The sequence below is a fragment of the Bombina bombina genome, chromosome 1 (genome assembly GCF_027579735.1).
Source record: "Bombina bombina isolate aBomBom1 chromosome 1, aBomBom1.pri, whole genome shotgun sequence".
NCBI classification, from domain to species: Eukaryota; Metazoa; Chordata; class Amphibia; order Anura; family Bombinatoridae; genus Bombina; species Bombina bombina.
Window position 1 is genome coordinate 1,344,950,067 of NC_069499.1, and position 20,728 is coordinate 1,344,970,794.

General features: G+C 39.4%; 1 protein-coding gene across 1 annotated transcript in view; it reads right to left on the reverse strand.

The window, feature by feature from the left end:
- The window catches only part of LOC128649527 (anillin), a 474,010-nt gene that overhangs the window by 335,316 nt on the left and 117,966 nt on the right, over positions 1-20,728 (reverse strand). The window contains exon 10 of the mRNA XM_053702862.1: positions 10,671-10,754. Coding sequence (XP_053558837.1) covers positions 10,671-10,754 — 84 coding nt within the window. The remainder of the gene's footprint in view (positions 1-10,670; positions 10,755-20,728) is intronic.

The following is a 20,728-nucleotide window of genomic DNA, read 5'->3' on the forward strand; positions in this document are numbered from 1 at the left end:
ACCGGTAGAATAGACTCCTCTCGAGCACCCCAAACAGCTCCCCATCCTGATAGACTTGCATCCGTGATCACAATCTCCCAGGATGGTCTCAAGAAGGATGTCCCCTGGGACAGCTGTCCCTGACGGATCCACCAAGAGAGGGATTTCCTTGTTTGGTTGTCCGGAGATATTTGTTGGGATATATCTGATTGAGCGCCGTTCCATTGTCTCAACATGCACAACTGAAGAGGTCAGAGATGGAACCTGGCGTATGGAATGACATCTATGCTGGATACCATGAGCCCAATCACCTCCATACACCTGGCCACATATATGTCCTTGAGGAGTTCTGAAGGGCAAGACAGCTGGACACAATCTTGCAACGTCTCTGATCTGCAAAGAATATCTTCATGGATAAGGAATCCATTATCGTACCCAGGAATTCCACCCTGTTGCTGGGGACCAGGGAACTCTTGCCTTAGTTTATCTTCCATCCGTGGGATCAAAGGAGAAGAGCCCTCGAGCTTTCCTCCGCGAGACTTTGGGACGGAGCCTGAATATCGCCAGATAAGGAGCCACTGCGATACCTCTGGCTCTTGCCACCACGAGCAGCGCTCCCAGAACCTTTCTAAAGATGGTAGGGCCACAAACTGGAAGAGTCGGTCCAGAAATGCGAATTTTAGGAACCTGAAGTGATCCCTGTGGATTGGTACATGAAGGTAAGCATCCTTTAAATCTATTGGACATCATGAATAGTCCCTCTTAAACGTGGGGCAGAATCGACCTGATCGTCTCCCATTTTGAACGATGGGACTAACAAACTTGATTAGGCACTTTAGGTCCAGAATTGGGCGAAACGTGCCATTCTTTGGGACCACGAAAAAGTGAATAATACCCAGGACTTCTTTCTGCTAGAGGGACTGGACGATTACTCTGAGAGAGGAGAGATCCATTCTAGACTAGACTCTAGACTTAATAGGTTGGAAAGAAGGAAAGTGCATCTGGGCGGATGAGTCTTGAATCCTATCCTGTAACCCTGGGCTATGACCTCCAGAACCCAAGGGTCCTGAACGTCTCTTATCTAGGCCTCCGCAAAAAGATAGTCTGCCCCCTACACGATCCAGAGACGGATCGGGGGCTGTCCCTTCATGACTATTTTGTCTCTGCGGGCTTTTTGCTCTGCTTGGTTTTGTTCCAAGTGTGAGCTAGTTTTCAAGATCCCTTGGACTGCCCTGCTGTCACGGCAGGCTGCTGGCGTTGAGACTTATCCGAACGAAAAACATAATTTATGTAAGAACTTACCTGATAAATTCATTTCTTTCATATTAGCAAGAGTCCATGAGCTAGTGACGTATGGGATATACATTCCTACCAGGAGGGGCAAAGTTTCCCAAACCTCAAAATGCCTATAAATACACCCCTCACCACACCCACAATTCAGTTTAGCGAATAGCCAAGAAGTGGGGTGATAAAAAAGTGTGAAAGCATATAAAATAAGGAATTGGAATAATTGTGCTTTATACAAAATCATAACCACCACAAAAAAAGGGCGGGCCTCATGGACTCTTGCTAATATGAAAGAAATGAATTTATCAGGTAAGTTCTTACATAAATTATGTTTTCTTTCATGTAATTAGCAAGAGTCCATGAGCTAGTGACGTATGGGATAATGATTACCCAAGATGTGGATCTTTCCACACAAGAGTCACTAGAGAGGGAGGGATAAAATAAAGACAGCCAATTCCTGCTGAAAATAATCCACACCCAAAATAAAGTTTAACGAAAAACATAAGCAGAAGATTCAAACTGAAACCGCTGCCTGAAGTACTTTTCTACCAAAAACTGCTTCAGAAGAAGAAAATACATCAAAATGGTAGAATTTAGTAAAAGTATGCAAAGAGGACCAAGTTGCTGCTTTGCAAATCTGATCAACCGAAGCTTCATTCCTAAACGCCCAGGAAGTAGAAACTGACCTAGTAGAATGAGCTGTAATTCTCTGAGGCGGAGTTTTACCCGACTCAACATAGGCAAGATGAATTAAAGATTTCAACCAAGATGCCAAAGAAATGGCAGAAGCTTTCTGGCCTTTCCTAGAACCGGAAAAGATAACAAATAGACTAGAAGTCTTTCTGAAAGATTTAGTAGCTTCAACATAATATTTCAAAGCTCTAACAACATCCAAAGAATGCAACGATTTCTCCTTAGAATTCTTAGGATTAGGACATAATGAAGGAACCACAATTTCTCTACTAATGTTGTTGGAATTCACAACTTTAGGTAAAAATTCAAAAGAAGTTCGCAACACCGCCTTATCCTGATGAAAAATCAGAAAAGGAGACTCACAAGAAAGAGCAGATAATTCAGAAACTCTTCTGGCAGAAGAGATGGCCAAAAGGAACAAAACTTTCCAAGAAAGTAATTTAATGTCCAATGAATGCATAGGTTCAAACGGAGGAGCTTGAAGAGCCCCCAGAACCAAATTCAAACTCCAAGGAGGAGAAATTGACTTAATGACAGGTTTTATACGAACCAAAGCTTGTACAAAACAATGAATATCAGGAAGAATAGCAATCTTTCTGTGAAAAAGAACAGAAAGAGCAGAGATTTGTCCTTTCAAGGAACTTGCGGACAAACCTTTATCTAAACCATCCTGAAGAAACTGTAAAATTCTCGGAATTCTAAAAGAATGCCAAGAAAAATTATGAGAAATACACCAAGAAATATAAGTCTTCCAGACTCTATAATATATCTCTCTAGATACAGATTTACGAGCCTGTAACATAGTATTAATCACAGCGTCAGAGAAACCTCTTTGACGAAGAATCAAGCGTTCAATCTCCATACCTTTAAATTTAAGGATTTCAGATCCTGATGGAAAAAAGGACCTTGTGACAGAAGGTCTGGTCTTAACGGAAGAGTCCACGGTTGGCAAGAGGCCATCCGGACAAGATCCGCATACCAAAACCTGTGAGGCCATGCCGGAGCTACCAGCAGAACAAACGAGCATTCCTTCAGAATCTTGGAGATTACTCTTGGAAGAAGAACTAGAGGCGGAAAGATATAGGCAGGATGATACTTCCAAGGAACTGATAATGCATCCACTGCCTCCGCCTGAGGATCCCGGGATCTGGACAGATACCTGGGAAGTTTCTTGTTTAGATGGGACGCCATCAAATCTATTTCTGGAAGTTCCCACATTTGAACGATCTGAAGAAATACCTCTGGGTGAAGAGACCATTCGCCCGGATGCAACGTTTGGCGACTGAGATAATCCGCTTCCCAATTGTCTACACCTGGGATATGAACCGCAGAGATTAGACAGGAGCTGGATTCCGCCCAAACCAAAATTCGAGATACTTCTTTCATAGCCAGAGGACTGTGAGTTCCTCCTTGATGATTGATGTATGCCACAGTTGTGACATTGTCTGTCTGAAAACAAATGAACGATTCTCTCTTCAGAAGAGGCCAAAACTGAAGAGCTCTGAAAATTGCACGGAGTTCCAAAATATTGATCGGTAATCTCACCTCCTGAGATTACCAAACTCCTTGTGCCGTCAGAGATCCCCACACAGCTCCCCAACCTGTGAGACTTGCATCTGTTGAAATTACAGTCCAGGTCGGAAGCACAAAAGAAACCCCTGAATTAAACGATGGTGATCTGTCCACCACGTTAGAGAGTGTCGAACAATCGGTTTTAAAGATATTAATTGAGATATCTTTGTGTAATCCTTGCACCATTGATTCAGCATACAAAGCTGAAGAGGTCGCATGTGAAAACGAGCAAAGGGGATCGCGTCCGATGCAGCAGTCATAAGACCTAGAATTTCCATGCATAAGGCTACCGAAGGGAATGATTGTGACTGAAGGTTTCGACAAGCTGCCATCAGTTTTAGACGCCTCTTGTCTGTTAAAGACAGAGTCATGGACACTGAATCTATTTGGAAACCCAGAAAGGTTACCCTTGTCTGAAGAATCAATGAACTTTTTGGTAAATTGATCCTCCAACCATGATCTTGAAGAAACAACACAAGTCGATTCGTATGAAATTCTGCTAAATGTAAAGACTGAGCAAGTACCAAGATATCGTCCAAATAAGGAAATACCACAATACCCTGTTCTCTGATTACAGACAGAAGGGCACCGAGAACCTTTGTAAAAATTCTTGGAGCTGTAGCAAGGCCAAAACGGCAGAGCCACAAACTGGTAATGCTTGTCCAGAAAAGAGAATCTCAGGAACCGATAATGATCCGGATGAATCGGAATATGCAGATATGCATCCTGTAAATCTATTGTGGACATATAATTCCCTTGCTGAACAAAAGGCAAGATAGTCCTTACAGTTACCATCTTGAACGTTGGTATCCTTACATAACGATTCAATATTTTTAGATCCAGAACTGGTCTGAAGGAATTCTCCTTCTTTGGTACAATGAAGAGATTTGAATAAAACCCCATCCCCTGTTCCTGAACTGGAACTGGCATAATTACTCCAGTCAACTCTAGATCTGAAACACAATTCAGAAATGCTTGAGCTTTTACTGGATTTACTGGGACACGGGAAAGAAAAAATCTCTTCGCAGGAGGTCTCATCTTGAAACCAATTCTGTACCCTTCTGAAACAATGTTCTGAATCCAAAGATTGTGAACAGAATTGATCCGAATTTCTTTGAAAAAACGTAACCTGCCCCCTACCAGCTGAGCTGGAATGAGGGCCGCACCTTCATGTGGACTTAGAAGCAGGCTTTGCCTTTCTGGTTGGCTTGGATTTATTCCAGATTGGAGATGGTTTCCAAACTGAAACTGCTCCTGAGGATGAAGGATCAGGTTTTTGTTCTTTGTTGAAACGAAAGGAACAAAAACGATTATTAGCTCTGTTTTTACCCTTAGATTTTTTATCCTTTTATATCTTTTCCTTTCCCACCAGTAACAGTTGAAATAATAGAATCCAACTGAGAACCAAATAATTTGTTACCCTGGAAAGAAATGGAAAGTAGAGTTGATTTAGAAGCCATATCAGCATTCCAAGTCTTAAGCCATAAAGCTCTTCTAGCTAAAATAGCTAGAGACATAAACCTGACATCAACTCTGATAATATCAAAGATGGCATCACAGATAAAATTATTAGCATGCTGAAGAAGAATAATAATATCATGAGAATCATGATGTGTTACTTGTTGCGCTAAGGTTTCCAACCAAAAAGTTGAAGCTGCAGCAACATCAGCCAAAGATATAGCAGGTCTAAGAAGATTACCTGAACACAGATAAGCTTTTCTTAGAAAGGATTCAATTTTCCTATCTAAAGGATCCTTAAACGAAGTACCATCTGACGTAGGAATAGAAGTACGTTTAGCAAGGGTAGAAATAGCCCCATCAACTTTAGGGATTTTGTCCCAAAATTCTAATCTGTCAGACGGCACAGGATATAATTGCTTAAAACGTTTAGAAGGAGTAAATGAATTACCCAATTTATCCCATTCTTTGGAAATTACTGCAGAAATAGCATTAGGAACAGGAAAAACTTCTGGAATAACCACAGGAGATTTAAATACCTTATCCAAACGTTTAGAATTAGTATCAAGAGGACCAGAATCCTCTATTTCTAAAGCAATTAGAACTTCTTTAAGTAAAGAACGAATAAATTCCATTTTAAATAAATATGAAGATTTATCAGCATCAACCTCTGAGACAGAATCCTCTGAACCAGAAGAGTCATCAGAATCAGAATGATGATGTTCATTTAAAAATTCATCTGTAGGGAGAGAAGTTTTAAAAGATTTTTTTACGTTTACTAGAAGGAGAAATAACAGACATAGCCTTCTTTATAGATTCAGAAACAAAATCTCTTATGTTATCAGGAACATTCTGCACCTTAGATGTTGAAGGAACTGCAACAGGCAATGGTACTTTACTAAAGGAAATATTATCTGCATTAACAAGTTTGTCATGACAATCAATACAAACAACAGCTGGAGGAATAGCTACCAAAAGTTTACAGCAGATACAGTTAGCTTTGGTAGATCCAGCACTAGACAGCGATTTTCCTGTAGTATCTTCTGACTCAGATGCAACGTGAGACATCTTGCAATATGTAAGAGAAAAAACAACATATAAAGCAAAATTGATCAAATTCCTTAAATGACAGTTTCAGGAATGGGAAAAAATGCCAAAGAACAAGCTTCTAGCAACCAGAAGCAATGAAAAATGAGACTTAAATAATGTGGAGACAAAAGCGACGCCCATATTTTTTAGCGCCAAATAAGACGCCCACATTATTTGGCGCCTAAATGCTTTTTGGCGCCAAAAATGACGCCACATCCGGAACGCCGACATTTTTGGCACAAAATAACGTCAAAAAATGACGCAACTTCCGGCGACACGTATGACGCCGGAAACGGAAAAGAATTTTTGCGCCAAAAAAGTCCGCTCCAAGAATGACGCAATAAAATGAAGCATTTTCAGCCCCCGCGAGCCTAACAGCCCACAGGGAAAATAGTCAAATTTTTGAAGGTAAGAAAAAATGATTAAATCAAATGCATTATCCCAAATATGAAACTGACTGTCTGAAAAATAAGGAAAGTTGAACATTCTGAGTCAAGGCAAATAAATGTTTGAATACATATATTTAGAACTTTATAAACAAAGTGCCCAACCATAGCTTAGAGTGTCACAGAAAATAAGATTTACTTACCCCAGGACACTCATCTACATGTTTGTAGAAAGCCAAACCAGTACTGAAACGAGAATCAGCAGAGGTAATGGTATATATAAGAGTATATCGTCGATCTGAAAAGGGAGGTAAGAGATGAATCTCTACGACCGATAACAGAGAACCTATGAAATAGACCCCGTAGAAGGAGATCACTGCATTCAAATAGGCAATACTCTCCTCACATCCCTCTGACATTCACTGCACGCTGAGAGGAAAACCGGGCTCCAACTTGCTGCGGAGCGCATATCAACGTAGAATCTAGCACAAACCATCGGAGGCAAAGTTTGTAAAACTGAATTGTGGGTGTGGTGAGGGGTGTATTTATAGGCATTTTGAGGTTTGGGAAACTTTGCCCCTCCTGGTAGGAATGTATATCCCATACGTCACTAGCTCATGGACTCTTGCTAATTACATGAAAGAAAAGTAAACCCCTTAGGCTTATTCTTATCCAGTGGTAGGAAGGCACCCTTGCCACCCGTGTCCGTCCAGGCCTTAAACGGGAGGGAAAGTAATCTAGACTTAGAAGTCATGTCAGCAGACCACAACTTTAACCAAAGTGCCCTACGGGCTAGAAAAGAAAAACCTGATGCCTTGGCATTCAAACAAATAATCAGCATATTTGCATCACAGGTGAACGAATGAGCTACCCTTAAGTCCTTAATTCGTTCCTGTATCTCCGAGGGGAGTCCCCACCTCGACCATAGCTGACAGAGTCACACCAATAGGTAGCCTCTACAACCAACGCAGCTGGTTGAAAAATGAACCCCGTGAGTTGGAACATCTTTCTCAACATTTACTCCATATTTTCTTTTTATCCATGAGCCATCTTCAAGCGGGATAGTCGTCCGCTTAGCAAGCCTGAAAATAACACCATCCACCTTAGGAATGGCTTTCTTTTTAAAAGAAGTGGGGGGGGGGGGGGAGGACAAACCTAGTTTCTACCATTCATTCTTAATATTAGCCATTTTAATGGGGACCAGGAAAGACTGAGGCACCAACCTGTCCTCGTAAACGCTATCAAGCATAGGGATCGAAGGTTCCTCCGGTAGTTAGCTACGTTGGAGGTTCCTGAACCTAACACCTCTTTCAGCAGAAAGCGCAAATGCTCCATCTTAAATTTAAAATCTGGCACCTCCGCTGACAGGTCTAGAAGTCGCCGATTCCGACCCAGAAAAAACGTCCCCCGAAGAGTTGGAGTTGTCTTCATCAGCGGATAATCTGTCAGACATCCAGCGGAGTAGATGACCCCTGGGACGGATAGCTATGTTTCACCTTGCGCTTAGCAGGGCGTGGTAAGGCATTGAAGACAGCAGAAACCGCCTATTGTAACTGATCAGCGAAATCTGGTGGCCAAAAGGTACCCTCCCGCAGGAGGATTAGTAGTGCCCTGGGGAGCTGCATGTGCAATCAGAGATGAGTGTAGTGAACGCACCTCGCGGGATGGAGAACCCTCAGAGGTGGACGGATCAGTTGTACCAAATATCTTATTCTTTTTAGATATTGCAATCTTATCAAAGCAAGTGGAACAAAGTTGAGCAGGCGGATCAACTGGAACCTCCTCACAATAGACACAGTTATTAGGTTTAAAGAGGGAGTACCCTCTAACATATCAGAGTCCTCCATAGCTTGCGCCTTTATTGCAGACTAGATAGAAATGAAATGACACCTTTATATCTTAAAGGCCGGGGCACTCACCACCTCCTATAACCTGGACCACAGAGAAACCGCTTGTCTCCTACAACCGCCGGTCAAGAAGAGGAAGTTAAGAAGCCACACCAGGTCACATGGAGTGCCATGCAGGACCGCCCCTGCACTAGAGAGAAAACGCGCAAAAATAGGCCCGCGTTGATCTCATGCTAAGAAAACTGACTGTTCACACACTGACAAAGCCTCATCTCACACATGTCGCAGCATTAAACACAAATAAAATTATGCACAAATCCTCCCCCTGTTCAATAACCCCCTTCCGAGGGTATTACCCTTGATTCTAAACAGATAAAAGGAGACACACTGTGACCCTGTCTTCTTACGTTATATGTGTATAAATGAAACGATCTTACCAGAATCTACAACGTGGAACAGGAAAACGGCCTTTCAAGTGTGACAAGGTAGTAGCATCGCTCCTGACATGGACTTGAGAGAAGAAACGCCAGCAGCGAAACTCATCAACGCTAATTGCTTATGGAGCTGTTAATCTGAGTAGGGATGGTTTCGCAGAAAGACTCTCCCTGCATCTCCGGACTCCAACCTTCATCCATGCACTCACTGAGAGGCTGACAGGAATACTTAAAACTCAAGTCCCATTTCGAAGAGTACTACCCTCCATAAGAGACTACTCCGAATCTTCCGTCACTTCTCTGCCAACCTCCTGTGACGAAAGGCAAAGAATGACTAGGGGATGAGGGGAGTGGGGGAGGTATTTAAGCCTTTGGCTGGGGTGTCTTTGCCTCCTTCTGGTGACCAGGTTCTTAACTCCCACAATTAATGAATGAAGCCGTGGACTCTCCTCCCATTAAGATGGAAACTGTGGGATGGGTAATTAAGGAAATATCTATGTTTTAAAACAAAACAAAAATCTGGTGTTGACGGTCCCTTTAAGCATGTGGTACATAAAGCAAAGCACTTTCATGCTTATCTTGACACTGCAAAATGTATTCTGAAATTTTAAAGGGAAAGTAAACAGCTTGAATTTTTTTTATATACAATGTTAGTGTGTAATGAAGCAACTTTTCAAAATAAGTTTAGGATTCAATTTAGCAATTTTTAATTCTCAGGAGCTGGAAATGCACCATACTGACTTCTCAAGGATAATCCTGCTACATATCTGTCTCTATAACTACAAATCACTTCATTTTATACTAACTTCATGGCTAGCTTTGTCGTCTGTGTACTAAAGCCCAGATTGGCTATTCCAAATAAAAGAAATGGTGGGTTGGTTTTGAAAATTTGTGTCAGTTAAAAGGATGTTTTAAAAACCTTAAAGGGATATAAAACCAACAGTTTTTCTTTCAAGATTCAGATAGAGCATGCAATTTTAAGCAACTTTCTAATTTACTCCTATTATCAATTTTTCTTGGTTCGGTTTGTATCTTTATTTTTTTTTTAAAAACTGAAAAGTAAGCTTAGGAGCCAGCCCATTTTTGCTTCAGCACCTGGGTAACGCTTGCCTATTGGTAGCTAAATGTAGAAACCAATCAGTAAGCGCTACCCAGGGTTCTGAACCAAAAACTAAAAAAAAAAACCTTACATTCCAGCTATTTCCAATACAGATACCAAGAGATCGAGGGGAGGGGGGTGGATTAGAAGGGATTCGGTAATAAAAATGCTAATTCAACATTGTTCTCTCCAACTTTTTCTCTTTGGTTTACAGATATAAGATAAGCATTACAATGTGATAAAGTAATGAGATCTGGCTTCAAAACACAAAATCAGCTTTTTTATATATACACAAACTTAAAAAAGCTAAATGTCCATATATTTTATACTTTGCAGCTGGTAAAAAAAAAAAAGTTATTGTTAACACCTTAAGGGAAAACCAAATTATACAGTATACTGTCCCTTTAAATATTTATTAACTAAGCTGAATCAGTGCTAAAACAACTTGCGGGAATAGAAGAGGGCAGGCTACCCTATATCTTTCGATAACTGCACATGTGCAAACAGAGTTAATATGCTATATATGTGCACTACTTTGTGATTGGTTAGAAAGGGTTCTTTTGTACTGGGGCACAGAGAAATCAATGAAAAGAAAACCATAAAATGTGCTTATTTGACAAAACAAAGCTGCATTATTCATTGCAAAATTCTTCTCAGAAATGCAGGTACATTGCTATGCAGCTTACAATTTGTGCTTAATATTCCTTGAAGACTTTGCGGATATGCTAGTCTATAGCAACACAACAGAAAAGTCTTTACAATTTTAATTACAAAGGTGTTTACGGTCCCTTTAAGACAACGCTCACAAGCAGGTTGCTTCTATTACCTCCATCCTGCACATCTTCTGACTGCTTACAAGGAGAGGATGACGATGACGTTTGTTCCTGAGGGCTAAACCCCTTAGAGGAATCTGTAAGATACAAGGAAACAGCACTTATGCTTGTTGCTTGTGTGATATGTGCGTTGTAATAGCCATTTTTCCCCTGAACTTATAAAAAGGGACATAAAACAAGTATAAGGGATAGAGACAACATATAATAATATCTACTTTAATTACTATACCAGCAAATGTATACTGCAGTGCCTCGCCATTAACCCTTTCTTTTAAGTTTCCGAATTGTACAGCTCTAACTCCCCCTACACATTTCCTTCTATGGCTACATCTATATCCACCTTTGTTTAGTAAATGCAAGACTAATACTCATCTGCTGGAGCATGCCTAGAAGCAAAAAAAGCTGCTGTGAACGCAGTAGAAATTCAATGCCTGTGTTTTCTGATGCTAAACACTGATAGGGGTGCTTGATAGAGCTACTCCAGATAGCTTAGCTATGTAACTAATTTAGCTTATTTGTGAAAATTATCTTAAAATACTTGCCAGCAATTTTTAAACATTTTTTTAATGAAAACTTTTTTTACTTAATTAGCACTTTTAGGATATGCACAGATCTCAACATGTTTTATGGCACTTTAAAGGATAAGAGGAGTTTTGTGTTTGCATGACCTGGTAACATTCATAGTTATGATTATGCACACAAGGACGGTGCTAATGGTGGCAGATTTTGTGGGACTGAAAAGAGCGCCCAACGCACATACAGAGTTCAATAATAAATCTTAAAGGGACATAAAACTAACATTTTTCTTTGATGATTCAGATAAATACAAATTTTCAGATTTACTTTTATCAAAATTTGTCTCTTGGTATCCTTTGTTGAAGGACAACAATGCTCTACTGGGATCTAGGTGAACACCCTGGGTGAGCCAATGACTAATCAGCTTGCTTATAATAGTGCATTGCTCTGGAGTCTACTTCTGTATGCTTTTCAACCATGGATACCAAAAGAACAAAGCATAATGAATAAAAGTTTCATTCTGACTTTACTATCCCTGTAATGCCGTTGCTCCCCTGCAAATCTATGTACAGACAATCAACCCCTTACTAAATTCAAAGAAGCTCAATAAATAGAAGATTGTGTGAGGAGGGAGGGGCAAACATTAAAATTAAATGTTATTGTTTTAGTTAAATAAAACATAATTTATGCAAGAACTTACCTGATAAATTCATTTCTTTCATATTGGCAAGAGTCCATGAGCTAGTGATGTATGGGATATACAATCCTACCAGGAGGGGCAAAGTTTCCCAAACCTCAAAATTCCTATAAATACACCCCTCACCACACCCAAAATTTAGTTTAACAAATAGCCAAGTAGTGGGGTGATAAAGGAGTAAAAAGCATAAAAAAGGCATTTGGAAATAATTGTGCTTTATACAAAAAATCATAACCACCATAAAAAGGGTGAGTTTCATGGACTCTTGCCAATATGTAAGAAATGAATTTATCAGGTAAGTTCTTACATAAATTATGTTTTCTTTCATGTAATTGGCAAGAGTCCATGAGCTAGTGACGTATGGGATAGTAATACCCAAGATGTGGAACTCCACAGAAGAGTCACTAGAGAGGGAGGGATAAAATAACAGCCATTTTCCGCTGAAAAATCAAACTTAAAACAGCTGCCTGAAAAACTTTTCGACCAAAAAAAGCTTCCAAAGAAGCAAATACATCAAAACGGTAGAATTTAGTAAACGTATGCAAAGAAGACCAAGTTGCTGCTTTCCAAATCTGATCAACTGAAGCTTAATTCTTAAAAGCCCACGAAGTGTAGACTCATCTAGTAGAATGAGCTGTAATTCTGAGGCGGGGCCTGACCCGACTAATTACGTCTGATGAATTAAAACCTTTAACCAAGATGCCAAGGAAATGGCAGAAACCTTCTGACCCAGAACCAGAAAAGACAACAAATAGACTAGAAGTCTAACTGAAATCTTTAGTAGCTTCAACAAAATATTTCAAAGCTCTTACAACATCCAAAGAATGTAAGGATCTCTCCAAAGAATTCTTAGGATTAGAACACAAAGGAGGAACAACAATTTCTCTATTAATGTTAGAATTAACAACCTTAGGTAGAAATTTAAATGAAGTCCTCAAAACTGCCTTATCCTGATGGAAAATCAAAAAAGAAGACTCACAAGAAAGAGCAGATAATTCGGAATCTTTTCTAGCAGAAGAGATGGCCAAAAGAAACAACACTTTCCAAGAAAGTAGTTTAATGTCCAAAGAATGCTTGATACGGACCAAAGCCTGTACAAAACCGTGAATATCGGGAAGCTTAGTGACCTTTCTGTGGAAAAAAAACCCAGAAAGAACAGAGATATGTCCCTTCAAGGAACTTGCAGACAAACATTTATCCAAACCATCCTGAAGAAACTGTAAAATTCTAGGAATTCTAAAAGAATGCCAGGAGAGTTTATGAGAAGAACACCATGAAATAACATAATTTATGTAAGAACTTACCTGATAAATTCCTTTCTTTCATATTAGCAAGAGTCCATGAGCTAGTGACGTATGGGATATGCATTCCTACCAGGAGGGGCAAAGTTTCCCAAACCTTAAAATGCCTATAAATACACCCCTCACCACACCCACAATTCAGTTTAACGAATAGCCAAGAAGTGGGGTGATAAGAAAGGAGCGAAAGCATCAAAAAAAAATTAAGGAATTGGAATAATTGTGCTTTATACAAAAAAATAACCACCACAAAAAAAGGGTGGGTCTCATGGACTCTTGCTAATATGAAAGAAAGGAATTTATCAGGTAAGTTCTTACATAAATTATGTTTTCTTTCATGTAATTAGCAAGAGTCCATGAGCTAGTTAAGTATGGGATAGCAGATACCCAAGATGTGGAACTTCCACGCAAGAGTCACTAGAGAGGGAGGGATAAAATAAAGACAGCCAATTCCGCTGAAAAAAAATCCACAACCCAAATCAAAAAGTTTTAATCTTATAATGAAAAAAAATGAAATTATAAGCAGACGAATCAAACAGAAACAGCTGCCTGAAGTACTTTTCTACCAAAAACTGCTTCAGAAGAAGAAAACACATCAAAATGGTAGAATTTAGCAAAAGTATGCAAAGAAGACAAAGTTGCTGCTTTGCAAATCTGATCAAAAGAAGCTTCATTCCTAAAAGCCCAGGAAGTAGAGACTGAGCTAGTAGAATGAGCTGTAATCCTTTGAGGCGGGGACTTACCCGACTCCACATAAGCATGATGAATCAAAGACTTTAGACAAGACACCAAAGAAATGGCAGAAGCCTTCTGACCTTTCCTGGAACCAGAAAAGATAACAAATAGACTAGAAGTCTTTCTAAAATCTTTAGTAGCTTCAACATAATATTTTAAAGCTCTAACTACATCCAATGAATGTAATGACCTTTCATTAGGACATAATGAAGGGACAACAATTTCTCTACTAATGTTGTTAGAATTCACAACCTTAGGCAAAAATTGAAATGAAGTCCGCAACACCGCCTTATCCTGATGAAAAATCAGAAAAGGAGATTCACAAGAAAGAGCAGATAACTCAGAGACTCTTCTGGCAGAAGAGATAGCTAAAAGGAACAATACTTTCCAGGAAAGTAATTTAATGTCCAGAGAATGCATAGGCTCAAACGGAGGAGCCTGTAAAGCTGATAAAACCAAATTAAGACTCCGAGGAGAGATTGGCTTAATGACAGGTTTGATACGTACCAAAGCCTGTACAAAACAACGAATATTAGGAAGATGAGCAATCTTTCTGTGGAAAAGAACAGAAAGAGCAGATATTTGTCCTTTCAGAATTCCTAGAATTTTACAATTTCTTCAGGATGGTTTGGATAAAGGTTTGTCTGCAAATTCCTTGAAAGAATGCCAGGAGAATTTATGAGAAGAACACCAAGAGATGTAAGTCTTCCAAACCCGATAAATCTTTCTAGACTGATTTTCGAGCCTGTAACATAGTATTAATCACTGAGTCAGAGAAACTTCTATGACTAAGAATTAAGCGTTCAATTTCCATACCTTCAAATTTAATGATTTGAGATCCTGATGGAAAAAAGGACCTTGAGATAGAAGGTCTGGCCTTAACGGAAGTGTCCAAGGTTGGCAACTGGCCATCCGAACGAGATCCGCAAACCAAAACCTGTGTGGCCATGCTGGAGCCACCAGCAGTACACATGAGCGCTCCATTAGAATTTTGGAGATTACTTTCGGAAGAAGAACTAGAGGCGGAAAGATATAAGCAGGATGATAATTCCAAGGAATTGATAACGCATCCACTGCTTCCGCCTGAGGATCCCGGGATCTGGATAGATACCTGGGAAGTTTCTTGTTCAGATGAGAGGCCATCAGAAATTATTTTTGATTTTAGGAAATCTAATCGATGTTTACAATTGCCCATTCATATAAATGGAACTGAGGTTGAACGTGTACCAAGCTTCAAGTTTCTGGGCACACACATCTGAGGATTTGACTTGGTCTTTGAACACCTCAACTTTAGTGAAAAAAGCACAACGACGTCTCTATTTCTTAAGAACACTGAAAAAAGTTAATTTATCTACTCAGATTTTAATTAATTTTTATCGCTGTACTATTGAGAGTATTCTCACCAACTGTATCACAGTGTGGTATGGAAACAGTACTAATTTTGATCGCAAAGCTCTGCAACGGGTAGTTAAAACCGCCCAGTATATCATAGGTGCTCAGTTACCTACCATTGAAGATCTTCAAAGCAGACGTAGTCTTTTAAAGGCCTATCGAATTATTCATGATCCCTTCCATGTTAGCAACAGACTATTTGCCCTTTTACCATCTGGGAGACGTTATAGAAGCTTAAAAGGAAAAACTGCTAGGTTACGGAATAGTTTTTTCCCAAGAGCCATTCCTCTGCTAAATAATAACTTTTAAAAATCTCTCTTATGCTCATAGCCTTTTTTAATTTTTATCCTTCTGATGATTAGATCTTTTTATTATAATGAAGAAAGTGCTAAATTAATGGTCTTAATTTAATTTATTGATTATCTTGTTAATGGCTCTTTTTCACTTCACTCTATATTCACATAACACATATAATATAAAATACACATAAGATTCATATAAAACACTCATGATTCACATCATATATATAATGCAAATAAACACGTGTGCAAGATTACTTTTTTATTACATTTTTTTTTTACATATATATACTTTTTTGTATGGAACTTTTTTTTTTTTGCCCTTGCTTACACTTGCGTTGTACTTACTTTTGTAGTATAGAAATTTTTTGAACAAGTCATTTGAATTTTTTGCTATCTATTAGTTTTACCATTATAGTGCTATCTGTGTATAGGATTGGTTAGATTTTCAAATATAATTTCGTTGTCTCTGTTTTCCTACTTTGTACAATGACAATAAAACAAATCTAATCTATTTCTGGGAGACCCCAGATTTGCACAATCTGTAGAAATACCTCTGGATGAAGAGACCATTCGCCCGGATGTAACGTCTGGCGATTGAGATAATCCGCTTCCCAATTGTCTACACCTAGGATGTGAACCGCAGAGATTAGACAGGAGCTGGATTTCGCCCATACAAGTATCCGAGATACTTCTTTCATAGCTTGAGGACTGCGAGTCCCACCTTGATGATTGACATATGCCACGGTCGTGACATTGTCTGTTTGAAAACAAATAAACGATTCTCTCTTCAGAAGAGGCCAGAACTGAAGAGCTCTGAAAATCGCACAGAGTTCCAAAATGTAGATTGGTAATCTCGCCTCCTGAGATTCCCAAACCCCCTGCGCCGTCAGAGATCCCCATACCGCTCCCCAACCTGAAAGACTCGCATCTGTTGAGATCACAGTCCAGGTTGGACGAACAAAAGAGGCCCCTTGAATTAAACGATGGTGATTCAACCACCAAGTCAGAGAAGACCGAACATTGGGATTTAAGGATATTATTTGTGATATCCTTGTATAATCCCTGCACCACTGGTTCAGCATACAAAGCTAAAGTGGTCTCGTACGAAAACGAGCAAAAAGGGATCGCGTCCGAAGCAGCAGTCATGAGACCTAAAATCTTCATGCATAATGCTACCGAAGGGAACAATTGAGACTGAAGGTTTCGACAGGCTGAAACCAATTTCAGACGTCTCTTTTCTGTCAGAGACAAAGTCATGGACACTGAATCTCTTTGGAAACCTAAAAAGGTTACTCTTGTCTGAGGAATCAAAGAACTTTTTGGTAAATTGATCCTCCAACTATGTCTTTGAAGAAACAACACAAGTTGATTTGTGTGAGATTCTGCAGAATGTAAAGACTGAGCAAGTACCAAGATATCGTCCAAATAAGGAAATACCGCAATACCCTGTTCTCTGATTACAGAGAGAAGGGCACCTAGAACCTTCGAAAAGATCCTTGGCGCAGTTGCTAGACCAAATGGAAGGGCAATAAACTGGTAATGCTTGTCTAGAAAAGAGAATCTCAGAAACTGGTAGTGATCTGAGTGAATAGGAATATGCAGGTATGCATCCTGTAAGTCTATTGTAGACATATAATGCCCTTGCTGAACAAAAGGCAGAATAGTTCTTATAGTCACCATTTTGAATGTTGGTATCCTTACATATCGATTCAATATTTTTAAATCCAGAACTGGTCTGAAAGAATTCTCTCTTTGGCACAATGAATAGATTTGAATAAAACCCCAGACCCTGTTCCAGAACTGGAACTGGCATAATTACCCCAGCTAACTCTAGGTCTGAAACACATTTCAGAAATGCCTGAGCCTTCCCTGGATTTACTGGAATGCGTGAGAGAAAAAAAATCTTCTCACAGGAGGCCTTACCTTGAAACCTATTCTGTACCCTAGAGAAACAATGTTCTGAATCCAAAGATTGTGAATCAAATTGATCCAAACATCTTTGAAAAATCGTAACCTGCCCCCTACCAGCTGCGCTGGAATGAGGGCCGCACCTTCATGCGGATTTAGGAGCAGGTTTTGACTTTCTGAAAGGCTTGGATTTATTCCAGACTGGATTAGGTTTCCAACCGGAAACCGTTCCTTTAGGAGAAGGGTCGGGCTTTTGCTCTCTATTTTGACGAAAGGAACGAAAACGATTAGCAGCCCTAAAATTACCTTTAGATTTTTTGCCCTGGGGCAAAAAAGCTCCCTTCCCTCCAGTAACAGTTGAAATTATAGAATCCAACTGAGAACCAAACAACTTATTACCTTGGAAAGAGAGAGAAAGCAAAGTTGACTTAGAAGTCATATCTACATTCCAAGATTTAAGCCATAAAGCTCTTCTGGCTAAAATAGCTAAAGACATATACCTGACATCAATTCTAATGATATCAAAAATGGCATCACAGACAAAGTTATTAGCATGTTGAAGAAGTTTAACAATGCTATATGATCTGTTACTTGTTGCGCCAAAACCTCCAACCAAAAAGTTGAAGCTGCAGCAACATCAGCCAAAGATATAGCAGGTCTGAGTAAATTGCCTGAACATAAATAAGCTTTTCTTAAAAAAGATTCAATCTTCCTATCCAAAGGATCTTTAAACGAAGTGCTATCTGCGTAGGAATAGCAGTACGTTTAGCAAGGGTAGAGATAGCTCCATCGACCTTAGGGATTTTATCCCAAAACTCCAATCTATCAGATGGCACAGGGTACAATTTCTTAAACCTTGGAGAAGGAGTAAATGAAGTACCCAAACTATCCTATTCCCTAGCAATCACATCTGAGATAGCATCAGGAACTGGAAAAACTTCCGGGATTAATACATGAGGCTTATAAACCGAATTTAAACGTTTAGCAGTTTTAGTATCAGGAGGACTGGATTCCTCCATATCTAATGCAATCAAAACTTCTTTTAGTAATGAACGAATAAACTCCATTTTAAATAGATATGAGGATTTATCAGAATCAATATCTGTAATAGAATCTTCTGAACCAGAAAAAACCTCATCAGAATCAGATAAGTCAGAATGATGACTCACCTACAAACTCATCTGAAATGTGAAAGTTTTGAAAGACCTTTTACGTTTATTGGAAGGAAAGAACAACAGACAGAGCCTTCCTAATAGAATTAGAAACAAATTATTTTACATTAACAGGAACATCCTGAACATTGGATGTTGAAGGAACAACAACAGGTAAAGGATTATTACTAATGGAGACACAATCAGCATTGGAAAGTTTATCATGGCAGCTTTCACAAACTACAGCTGGAGGAACAGATAGCACAAGTTTACAACATATGCACTTAACTTTGGTAGAACCAGCATCAGGCAACGTCTGTTCATTAGTAGATTTTGATCCAGGGTCGGGATGAGACATCTTGCAATATGTAATAGAAAAAACAACATATAAAGCAAAATTATCAAATTCCTTAAATGAAAGTTTCAGGAATGGGAAAGAATGCAAAAAAAATAAGCTTCTAGCAACCAGAAGCAATGAAGAGAAATGTTTAAATAATGTGAGTAAAAAAGACGCCCCATTTTTTTTGCGCAAAAAAATGTCTAAAGACGCATGCGTAATAGAATACAACTTCCGGTGAAAAATTACTGCTCCGGAAGTGACGAAAATTTTTAGTGCCAAAAAAAGAACGCACCAAAAAAATAACGAAATAAAAAGGAACATTTCCCGCCCCCGCGAGCTTAACAGCACGCAGGAAAAAATGGCCAAATGAAAAAAAAATTTCAAGGTAAGAAAAAATAATTAAATGCATTATCCCAATAATGAAACTGACAGTCTGAAAATAAGGAATACCGTTTATCCTGAATCAAGGCAAATATAAGTTTACAGACATATATTTAGAACTTTACATATAAAGTGCCCAACCATAGCGCAGAGTGTCACAAAAAAACATAATTTATACTTACCTGATAAATTTATTTATCTTGTAGTGTATCCAGTCCACGGATCATCCATTACTTGTGGGATATTCTCCTTCCCAACAGGAAGTTGCAAGAGGATCACCCACAGCAGAGCTGCTATATAGCTCCTCCCCTCACTGCCATATCCAGTCATTCGACCGAAACAAGCCGAGAAAGGAGAAACCATAGGGTGCAGTGGTGACTGTAGTTTAATTAAAATTTAGACCTGCCTTAAAAGGACAGGGCGGGCCGTGGACTGGATACACTACAAGAGAAATAAATTTATCAGGTAAGCATAAATTATGTTTTCTCTTGTTAAGTGTATCCAGTCCACGGATCATCCATTACTTGTGGGATACCAATACCAAAGCTAAAGTACACGGATGATGGGAGGGACAAGGCAGGAACTTAAACGGAAGGAACCACTGCCTGTAGAACCTCTCCCCCAAAAACAGCCTCCGAAGAAGCAAAAGTGTCAAATTTGTAAAATTTTGAAAAGGTGTGAAGCGAAGACCAAGTCGCAGCCTTGCAAATCTGTTCAACAGAGGCCTCATTTTTAAAAACCCAGGTGGAAGCCACAGCTCTAGTAGAATGAGCTGTAATCCTTTCAGGGGGCTGCTGTCCAGCAGTCTCATAGGCTAAGCGTATTATGCTCCGAAGCCAAAAGGAGAGAGAGGTTGCCAAAGCTTTTTGACCTCTCCTCTGTCCAGAGTAAACGACAAACAGGGCAGATGTTTGACGAAAATCTTTAGTAGCCTGTAAGTAAAACTTCAAGGCACGGACTACGTCCAGATTATGCAAAAGACGTTCCTTCTTTGAAGGATTAGGACACAATGATGGAACAACAATCTCTTGATTGATATTCCTGTTAGAAACCACCTTAGGTAAAAACCCAGGTTTGGTACGCAGAACTACCTTGCCTGAATGAAAAATCAGATAAGGAGAATCACAATGTAAGGCAGATAACTCAGAGACTCTTCGAGCCGAGGAAATAGCCATCAAAAACAGAACTTTCCAAGATAAAAGTTTAATATCAATGGAATGAAGGGGTTCAAACCCAACCCCTTGAAGAACTTTAAGAACCAAGTTTAAGCTCCATGGAGGAGCAACAGGTTTAAACACAGGCTTAATTCTAACTAAAGCTTGACAAAATGC